The sequence below is a fragment of the Nerophis ophidion genome, linkage group LG25 (genome assembly GCF_033978795.1).
Source record: "Nerophis ophidion isolate RoL-2023_Sa linkage group LG25, RoL_Noph_v1.0, whole genome shotgun sequence".
In the NCBI taxonomy this organism is placed as follows: Eukaryota; Metazoa; Chordata; class Actinopteri; order Syngnathiformes; family Syngnathidae; genus Nerophis; species Nerophis ophidion.
This window is the reverse complement of record NC_084635.1, coordinates 20224155-20235698: the sequence shown is the minus strand read 5'-3', so window position 1 is coordinate 20235698 and position 11544 is coordinate 20224155. Positions and strand designations below refer to the sequence as shown.

The 11544-nt window shown below is 39.4% G+C and overlaps 1 protein-coding gene across 4 annotated transcripts in view; it reads right to left on the bottom strand.

Moving 5' to 3' along the window:
• ano5b (anoctamin 5b) overlaps nt 1-11544 on the bottom strand; it is a 135954-nt gene that overhangs the window by 41880 nt on the left and 82530 nt on the right. For all 4 annotated transcript variants that reach the window (XM_061887647.1, XM_061887649.1, XM_061887648.1 and 1 more), the window contains one exon: nt 7291-7398. In XM_061887647.1, coding sequence (XP_061743631.1) covers nt 7291-7398 — 108 coding nt within the window. The remainder of the gene's footprint in view (nt 1-7290; nt 7399-11544) is intronic.

Sequence of the window (11544 nt, the reverse complement as noted above, 5' to 3'; positions counted from 1 at the left end):
ACATATACCTACATATATATACATACACATATATATATATATATATATATATATATATATATATATATATATATATATATATATATATATATATATATATATATATATATATATATATATATATATATATATATATATATATATATATACATATATATCTGACATTAACACATCCGACACATACGTAGGATTAACCGAAGGAGCGTTTAAAACCAGATGGAAAAGTCACAAGGTCTCCTTTAGAAACCAGACTTTGCGGAATTCTACAGAACTCAGCAAGCACATTTGGAACCTCAAAGACAATAATGTTGAATATTCAATAAGATGGCAAATTCTTGCATCCAGCACACCTTACAACAGTGGTAATAAAAGATGCAACCTATGCTTAAAAGATAAACTGTTTATTATATATTATCCAGATCTATCATCCCTCAACAAGCGCAGTGAAATCATTTCAACATGCCGCCACAGACGGAAACACCTCCTAGGTAACACATGAGCCAATCACCACGCCCTACGCCTGCCTGTACCCACCCACTCTGTGCCCTATATAAACCATTGTATGTGAATGCTTCCATTAAAATCTCCTGATGATTGAGGGAACCCCTCATGAAACAGTTCTGTAGAGATGAAGTAGTCTTGTGATTTTTCCCACACCTACATATACACACACACACATTATATATATATATATATATATATATATATATATATATATATATATATATATATATATATATATATATATATATATATATATATATATATATATATATATATATATATATATATATATATATATATCCCACACCACTCTATTTTGTAAAGCAAATCTGTACAGAAGATATGGGCATCTACATCAACAATGAAATAAATGAGTGGCTGAGATAGGACATATTAAAACAAAACGAAAAAAACAGGTGTTTGAATGTTAGGGATAAGTGTAGCATACAATGGTTGCTTCTGAAAAAAATACAGTTAAACATGACGAGAGTTAACATTAACACATTTTTGTAAGCGGTTCGGAGTTTTCTGCAATCATAGCAATGTAAAACCAAATACTTTTGTATAAGTATAGCATGTCATAACAAGTGCAATAATCACCACCTTTAAAATGGTCAATGAGCAACACCAAAATATACAGTATTCTAATTATGATTGGCACCCTGGTCACACCACTTCAAACAGCACAGATTAATATTCCCCCACTAGGGGGCAGCAAGACTGATGACAAACACTGATGACTATGCAAACCTGCAAACTGCTTAGCTGTTACCTGGCAACATCATTATTCATTTGGGGTTTCCCTTTTGACTACTTGGCGGATTCAAGCCAGGGATTACCTGGACTGAAAGATGCATGAAAGACATAACGCACATGAAGAATATATAGATACTGTATCATGGAACTAATATATCAAGACTGAAGAACAACACCACTACAATACAAAAGCTGGATGAACGAGACGACTTGGAATTGCAAAGTAAAAATGACACCCGTAAAAAGCCATACTGGGGCGGTATAGCTCGGTTGGTAGAGTGGCCTTGCCAGCAACTTGAGGGTTCCAGGTTCAATCTCTGCTTCCGCCATCCTAGTCCCTGCTGTTGTGTCCTTGGGCAAGGCACTTTACCCACCTGCTCCCAGTGCCACCCACAATGGTTTAAATGTAACTTAGATATTGGGTTTCACTATGTAAAAGCACGTTGAGTCACTAGAGAAAAGCGCTGTATAAATATAATTAACTTCACCTGTTTCTTTTTGTTTTGTTTAATTCAAACTGCATGTATCAAGTATGCTCAGTAGTTAAGAAAAAACAAAGACAAAGAAAGCCTTTTCATTTGTGGATTGGAATGATGATGATCAAAAACACCTACAGCAGGGGTGTCAAACTAATTTTGGATCAGCGGCCCCATGAAATAAAATCCATTGCCAAATAGGCCGGGTTGGTAAAATCATGGCATGCTAACCTAAAAATAAAGACAACTTTAGATTGTTTTCTTTGTCTGAAAATGTACAAATTGTGTTGTTTTTTTACATTCACATGTTGCGGTTAATATCATTCTATCTTCATTTGTTGTTGTTTATACTTTATGAATAAATGATGTGATAATGTTCATCATAATAATAGGTGGAAATGAGTCCCGTTGGTGTGCAATTTTAACCTATCAGAAAATGAAATTAATACAAAAAAAGTGTTATCAATGTAATTTACTCATTTTCCTCAACTGAAGCACAAATATCATTTTTCCTGAAGGAACTCTCCTGAAGGAATCAAATTTCTGTCACATTTGGGGATGCAGCTTGCTCCGGGATCGTTCCTCCAAATGCAACACGGACACTCCGGACGACAGCGTGAAGGTAGAAATATAATTTAATAAATAATACACAGTACTAGACAGAAATAAACAAAAGAACAAAGGGCAATACTTTAGCACAGGAGCAGGACACAGGAACATACCAAAGTGATGGTTGCATACCGCAAACAACAAATCCACACCGATTTTGGCGAGCACGTGAATACATAGCTCTCTGATTAGTGCTCAACAACAGGTGAACGTGCCAAGAACTAATCAGAGACAGATGAAACTAATTAATAGCCATAGTAACCAATACAAACACTCACATTGCACAAAACCGAAACTAAGGGAGTCCAAAACTAACAAAACATAACTAAACAAAACATGACCCGGACCACGGATCATGACAATATCAGCATATTTATGAGCGCCCAGAAAATGTGTGTCCCAGCAGTCATAATCCACCACAAAATGTACAGATTATTAAACAAATTCATTTGGGTATACTGTAAATATCTATCCATCCATCTGCTTCCGCTTATCCGAGGTCGGGTCGCGGGGGCAGTAGCCTAAGCAGTGAAGCCCAGACTTCCCTCTCCCCAGCCACTTCGTCTAGCTCTTCCCGGGGGATCCCGAGGTGTTCCCAGGCCAGCCGGGAGACGTAGTCTTCCCAACGTGTCCTGGGTCTTCCCCGTGGTCTCCTACCAGTTGGACGTGCCCGAAACATTGCCCTTGGGAGGCGTTCGGGTGGCATCCTGACCAGATGCCCAAACCACCTCATGTGGCTCCTCTCGATGTGGAGGAGCAGCGGCTTTAATTTGAGTTCCTCTCGGATGACAGAGTTTCTCACCTTATCTCTAAGGGAGAGCCCCGCCATCCGGCGGAGGAAACTCATTTCGGCTGCTTGTATCCGTGATCTTATCCTTTTGGTCATGACCCAAAGCTCATGGCCATAGGTGAGGATGGGAACGTAGATCGACCGGTAAATTGAGAGCTTTGCCTTCCGGCTCAGCTCCTTCTTCACCACAACGGATCGGTACAACGTCCGCATTACTGAAGACGCCGCACCGATCCGCCTGTCGATCTCACGATCCACTCTTCCCTCACTTGTGAACAAGACTCCTAGGTACTTGAAGTCCTCCACTTGGTATAAATGTCACGGATTATATTACCAACAACATTGTTGACAATATGGCATGAAAGTAACTATCCACATTTTGTACGCTTTCACTAATAAGAAGCGTAAGCACGTAGTCATGGCAGTAGATACAAAGAATTGCTATTGCGACATCCAATGGACACATTTAGAACATTTTTTTTCATTAAAAAATTACTGCTCATTTTTATACTTAGCAAGCTCATTTCGCAGGCCGGATAAAACCTGGTCGCGGGCCTACGTTTGACAACACTGACCTAGACACTTTTATGTAAATTGATAAGGAAATTTTTTATTGATTCGTTTTCTATACCGCTTGTGCTCATTAGGGTCACGGGTGTATCTCAGCTGACTTCGGGTGAGAGGCAGGATACATCCTGGAGTGGTTGCCAGTCAATCAGAGGATTCATTTAGACAAACAACCTTTCACATCGATGGAGAATTTTGACTGTACAGTTTTGGAATGTGCGAGGAAGCATGCAAATTGCTGATATAGATACAAGAGGACATCAGAACCCTCTGGGCCACCAGTTACGAAAACAAGTTATTAAGGATATCTCAAAAGTATTCTTATGCAGTGGGGAAAATAAATATTTGACCCCCTTAAGGGGGAACAGCACTTTTTGGAATTTTGCCCAGCATCCACAATCCATATGTGAGACAAGAAAACACGTATTTGCCATTTGTATGTACTATGGTAAAAAAAGAAACTGCTTGTATGAGGCAGCTAACAATGCAGATAATGGGGATCTGATCTAGACCGCCAGTAAAGCCCTCTAAAAAGCATTCAGAAACCCTTAAAGGCCTTCTGAAACCCACTACTACCAACCAAGCAGTCTGATAGTTTATATATCAATGATGAAATATTAACATTGCAACACATGCCAATACGGCCGGTTTAGTTTACTAAATTACAATTTTAAATTTCCCGTGGACTTTCTTGTTGAAAACGTCGCAAAATGATGACGCGTTTGATGACATGTGTTTGTGACGTTATTGGTTGGAGGGGATATATTAGCTCAGCACCACTTACGGCTCAAAGTCACCTCTTTTCATCGCATAATTACACAGTAATTTGGACATCTGTGTTGCTGAATCTTTTGCAATTTGTTAAATTAATAATGGAGACTATAAAGAACAATGCTGTTGGAGGAAAGCGGTGTATTGCAGCTGTCTTTAGCACCAAGACACAGCCGGTGTTTCCTTGTTTGTTGTGAAGCTTTAATACTGAGCGGTCAAGCGAACATGTTTCTCTACGTCAACCAAAATTGTTATATATATCTTACCAGAGACATCAGTGGATTATGCGTCCTCCTGCAGTAGCAGTCAAAAAAGGCAGCTGTGAATTTGGCTCCTCGGCTTCTCTCTGAGACACTGGCGTGTTCACCGCAGCCATCCGACTTTGAAGTATGTCTTTATAATCTCACTAAAACACTATTAAAACAATAAGCAGATAAGGGATCTTCCAGAATTATCCTAGTAAATGTGTCTAATTACATCTGAAACGCTCACACTGCCGCCGCCCGGAGCCGTCGCTTTTTATTTTATTTCATTTTATTATTATTTTTCTAGTCCTTCACTATCAATATCCTCATCCACGAATCTTTCATCCTCGCTCAAATTAATGGGGAAATTGTCGCTTTCTTGGTCACTGCTGGAGGCTCACATTATAAACAATGTGAGGATGTGAGGAGCCCTCACACCGGTGACGTCACGCGCACATCGTCTGCTACTTCCGGTAAAGGCAAGGCTTTTTTATTAGCGACCAAAAGTTGCAAACTTTATCGTCGATATTCTCTACTAAATCCTTTCAGCAAAAATATGGCAATATCGCGAAATGATCAAGTATGACACATAGAATGGACCTGCTACCCCCGTTTAAATAAGAAAATCTCATTTCAGTATCATCAATCAATCAATCAATGTTTACTTATATAGCCCTAAATCATTAGTGTCTCAAAGGGCTGCACAAACCACAACACAAACCACTACCACATCCTCGGTAGGCCCACATAAGGGCAAGGAAAACTCACACCCAGTGGGACGTCGGTGACAATGATGACTATGAGAACCTTGGAGAGGACGAAAGCAATGGATGTCATGCGGGTCTAACAGTAGGCCTTTAATAATATGTTATACATACTGTAAGTGTGTACTGTAGTAACATTAATGATAACATGTAACGTTTTCAGTATTTTTTCTCATTTTAAGCATCGCCGTTACTTTTTTCAGAGGCACATTGATTTCACAGAGCAACGAGTGCTTTGCTAACAGTGACTTACAATGTAAGTCCCACTCCTCAATTAAAATATTTTTTTCCCAGCAAGTTTATGGTGGTTTTACAATATTTTTAAAATGTTTAATAGGCAGAATAGATCGTCTCCCAATTGCCTGCATTGTTAGCACCCTCTTACGAGCAGTTTTTTACTATTTAGAACTCTCAGAAAAAAGAAAGACCTGTGTGTTCCTGTCTCACATAGGGAATTGGTGGTAGCTGGGTGTATAATGTAGCCCGGAAGAGTCAGGGATTCATGGGATTCTGGGTATTTGTTCTGTCGTGATTATGTTGTGTTATAGTGCGGATGTTCTCCTAAAATGTGTTTGTCCTTCTTGTTTGGTGTGGGTTCACAGTGTGGCGCATATTAGTAAGAGTGCTAAAGTTGTTTAAACGGCCACCCTCAGTGTGACCCCTTTATTGCTGTTGAATAAAGATGCCTTGCAGTCTCTTAATTGTGTCTGCAATTGCCTCGTCAAACAATTCTTTGGGCTGGCAAGCTATTTGTACAAGCTGTAGAGGGCGCTAGCGGTAGAGCCATCATTGTACGCCTTTATTATTGTTCATTGGGTGAACACCAGCGTACATTCGAGAAAAAAATGATTCTGAAATTCGGGAGGGTTGGCAGGTGTGACGCTGTCAAGCGGCATTCATATCAAACTTGCGGGCCACACTAACATTACATTTTCATATTAAAGTGTCTGAGACCCCTGGTTTATACATAGCACAAAGCAAAAAAAAACCTCTGTATGCAGTATTATTTCATTATAAATTTCAAAAGAGTTATGTGGCTCCCATTGTTTTCTTTACTTTGTGAACCGGGTAAAAATGGCTCTTTGAGTGGTAAAGGTTGCCGACCCCTGAACTATACCATTACCAATGCTGCCTCTCCATTTCCACCAAACTGTATGGTAAGCAAACAGCTAAGCTCCTCAGTCTTAACGCTCTTAAAGCCACTGCAAGACTCAACAAGGGGCCAAACACCAAGCAGCTACAAACTGTTCATTGTACAAATAAATAGAATGATTCATTATTTCAATTTATAGCTCTTTCAGGCCTCAAAGTGTACAGCAACCTCAAGTGCCGGAGCAGACTTCTGTAATCTACACACGACAGCACACTGATTAATAGGTTGGGGGTGGTGCTGGTGCAAACATTTGTTGGATACAGGCTCTGAAACGGCTCCTGGTAAATTAGAAAGATTGCTGCTAATGTTGTACTCAAACCTATTTGCTGGGAGCATGATAGGCAGTCTTCTCATTTCCACTGTGTAAATAAGCTCAGCAGAAACTTTCAAAAAATAAGTTCTCTCTGTATTCAGCGGTAGTTGTGACCATTGTGACATTTTCACCATTTTTTTGTTCAAATATCTAAACAATACAGAGAGTAAAGTGTACTTATGTTTGTTTCATGGTTATGTCAGTGGAATATGTGTTAGTGTTATGACTTCCTGTTTGTGGTATCCTGTGTTCCTGTTCTGGATTGTGTAATTAGTCTAAAAGCAGCACTGGGCCAACGCCAACAATGCTGAACGGTTAACTAAAGACTGATGGTTCTGTTACCTGTTTCTTCTCTCCGTCTTTGTCGTCCACATAAGACAACACAAAGTCGATCCTCCGTACACCGTCCCGAAAGAACACAGTGTCTTTGTTTGGTTGGAGTTTTTCAGTCTGTAAGACAAACGGAGAGCAATGTTACATACAAAGGAGATCCATTAGACACGTTCCCAAAGCTGGATACGCCTTAGGGCAGGGGTAGGCAACACAAAATGTTGAAAGAGCCATATTGGACCAAAAATAAAAAATAAAAACCTGTCTGGAGCCGCAAAAAATTAAAAGTCTTGTATAAGTCTTATAATGAAGGCAACACATAATGTAAGTGTCTATATTAGTTATATTTACCTACTATCAAAGGCTGACGCAAATCTCCGTTGACTGAAATGTTGTATTTTAATTTGTATTCTACACATTTTAGCAAAATTGGAAATCATTAGTATAATGGAGGCTTCTCAGAAGGTGAGATAACTCCTGGAAATGACTTAGAATGACCAAAGGTATAGGCGTGTGTCCAAGTTTAAGGAAACGGCAGGCTGTCTTCTTCTAGTGGATTTATTACAATCTTTGCAAGCTGGGTAACGTTTGCTGTGGTCTGGAACAACATGGCACACAAACAACTATGAGAAATGCAGCCAATATTACATACAGATAATGTGTCATGATTCAAGATTCAAGATTGTTTATTGTCATATGCACAGTTAGACAGTTTGCCGTACAATGAAAATCTGACTTTGCTAGTCCACCCATCAACAAGTCACACGGTACTTAGGAAAAAATAAAAAATACAAATAAAAAGTATATACAAGGCACAGTAAGTAACATAACAATATTGCACATTCTGATTGGCAGTCAACAGTATAAATATGGAGGTGACCTTGAGACATGCAAATCTAAATTAAATACACAGAAGACATAAGTGAAGGAAATTAAATGAGCTCAAAATGTACCTACAAACGAGGCATAATGATGCAATATGTACATGCAGTTAACCTAAATAGCATGTTAGCATTGATTAGCTTGCACTCATGGATTGACCAAATATGCCCGATAAGCACTCCAGCAAATCAAAATAAAACCAACAAAGCACACTTTTGTGCATTCACGCACAGCATAAAACGTTTGGTGGACATAATGAGACAATGAAAGAGAGGCATAAAACACGTCTTTCTGTGGCAGCAAATGTAAACAAACTACGATGGGTTCAAGGATCGCTGAAATTAGTAGGACAAAACGGTGCTTGCCAACTACTTTCATCAGTGAAGCATGTATAACATAAACAGTGGGATTTGAAACAATTATGAAGGTTTGTGTTATGTTTAATCTCATACAGAAAATATATCAAAACAATATATATATTTGTTCATCATTTTCCATTTTCACACATGAATGAGGTCCAGGGAGCCACTAGGCGGTGCTAAACAGCCGCAGGGCCGCGGGTTGTTAACCCCCCGCCCTAGAGGGTAGGTGGAAAAACATTTAAAATAGCATGACTACATTGATGTCTGAACAATATAGTTATGCAGCAGGCTTGAATGCCTCATCAAGTGAACTGCGCAGGGCACGGTGCTTATTGATCCTGCACAGGCGCGAAGAACAGAAAAATAAATTAGTCATGTTCTTAAATAATTACAGTACACCTGGTACTGGCAGGTGAAAGCGTTTTCACAGTAAAATATTTTATTGTGTTATAATCATGTTTTGTTCTGTTCGTTTGACTACCTCAAAGTGTTTTTGAGCTGAAAACAAAAATGAAAAGCCATTAAGAAATTAACACTTTATAGTTATTTTAATTTGATCGGGTAACAGCTTCACAACCATTTAGCAAAGTGGTGTTTTGGTGATACAGCCTTACTGTACTCTGCTTTGGAGGAAAATTACATGTCTTGTTCAAGTGTTCAACATATGCTGTACAAAAACCACATAAGAGTTAGTCCTAAATATATTGCAGTCTCAACATATTATTACACCAAGCATTTGCTCGAGAAGGATAGGAAGGTTCTTTCATTTAAAAAAGATCCGTCTCAAAGCGTTTCTAGTGCTGTTTGTAAAAGAAAGAAATAACTACTCTTAGATCGCTCAGTACAGTAACACAAATATATTTGTGCATAAGATAGTCCTTGCAGGATTACACAGGTTTTTTTTGGTGAATGCCTTTTAAATTTTGTGGCAGCGGTTTAAGGCTAATTGTTATCAGTAACATTGCATCAGCTTGTAATTGTATGTATTTATTAAAAATGTTTTAAGAGTTTATCAACCTCAAAAGGTGTAAGGATTTCAACACATTTTTGTATGTACAGTTACATAAAGAAGATGTCTGCACCAGATTTAGCACCATGATAATTTCCATCTGCAGTCCTTTTATGGTGCATCTAACATCCACAATAAAATTATACAGGTTTGAAAATCTATCCATCCATCCATTTTCTACCGCTTATTCCTTTCAGGGTTGCGGGGGGCGCTGGAGCCTATCTTAGCCACAATCGGGCGGAAGGCGGTCTACACCCTGGACAAGTCGCCACCTCATCGCAGGACCAACACAGATAGACAGACAACATTCACACTCACATTCACACACTAGGGCCAATTTAGTGTTGCCAATCAACCTATCCCCAGGTGCATGCCTATGGAGGTGGGAGGAAGCCGGAGTACCCGGAGGGAACCCACACAGTCACGGGGAGAACATGCAAAGATCCCGAGCACAGGATCGAACCCAGGAGCTTCGTTTTGTGAGGCATACGCACTAACCCCTCTTCCATCATGATGCCCAGGATTGAAAATACACAACAATATTAAAATTACATAATGATAAACAATTTAAAATACAAGTACAATGCATAGAGGGTATCTGAAGTGGATGGTCAAGTTTCAGTATTTCAGGAGCTTCATTTAAAGTGCAGAAGTATATAAAGTGCGGCAAGTTTTATCAAATTCCACATACAGTCCAGTAGCCATCAGATGGTACCCATAGGGGTATTATTCAATAGCCATATACCCCATTGATATTGCATACATAAAAAAGTTTGACACGTTGTTACAAGATTGGAATGGTACTCTGGTGTCCACTAGACTGCTCCGATGGTCAACTACCTGCCTGGTATTGCTAATGTGAGCAGGACCGGTGGTCCAAAAGTCAGTCTTTGACTGCGTGTGAGAAGCTGTGAAAACTAAAGTTGTTCTTTAGATTATCTGGGAGACCATTCCATTCTTTGATGGCTTGATATGAAAAGGCTGATTGGGAGAAGACAGACTTTCGTTTTAGAACATTACAGTCACCCTCGGATACAGACCTTAAAGGCCTACTGAAATGAGATGTTCTTATTTAAACGGGAATAGCAGGTCCATTCTATGTGTCATACTTGATCATTTCGCGATATTGCCATATTTTTGCTGAAAGGATTTAGTAGAGAACATCCACGATAAAGTTCACAACTTTTGATCGCTAATAAAAAAGCCTTGCTTTTTTACCGGAAGTAGCAGACGATGTGCGCGTGATGTCACGGGTTGTAGGGCTCCTCACAGCCTCACATTGTTTACAATAATAGCCAGCAGCAGCTAGAGATATTTGAACCGAGAAAGCGACAATTTCCCCATTAATTTGAGCGAGGATGAAATATTTGTGGATGAGGATATTGAGAGTGAAAGACAAAAAAAAGAAAAAAGTAAAAAAGTAAAAAAAGGCGATTGCAGATGTTACACACATTTACTATGATAATTCTGGAAAATCCCTTATCTGCCTTTTGTGTTAGAATTTTAGTGAGATTAAATAGTACCTAAAGTCGGAGGGTTGTGGCCACAGGTACGTGTGTTAACCCAGTGTCTTTAAGGCAAGTCACGCTGCTGGAAGCTCCGCTGATGTCGCCGGTAAGAGCAAACTTATTACCACAATTTTCTCACCGAAATCTGCCGGTTGACATTTGGTCGGGATCCATGTTCGCTTGACCGCTCTGATCCATAGTAAAGCTTCGGCTTCGGGAATTTTAAACAAGGAAACAGTGTGTGTTTTTGTGGCTAAAGCCTAAAGCTTCTCAACTCCATCTTTCTACTTTGACTTCTCCATTATTAATTAATCCTAAAGCCCCAAAAAGAGTCTGCGGGCCATAGAACGTTTTCCGTTCGGGCTCCAGTACTCTGGAATGCCCTCCCGGTAACAGTTCGAGATGCTACCTCAGTAGAAGCATTTTAGTCTCACCTTAAAACTCATTTGTATACTCTAGCCTTTAAATAGACCTCCTTTTTAGACCAGTTGATCTGCCGCTTCTT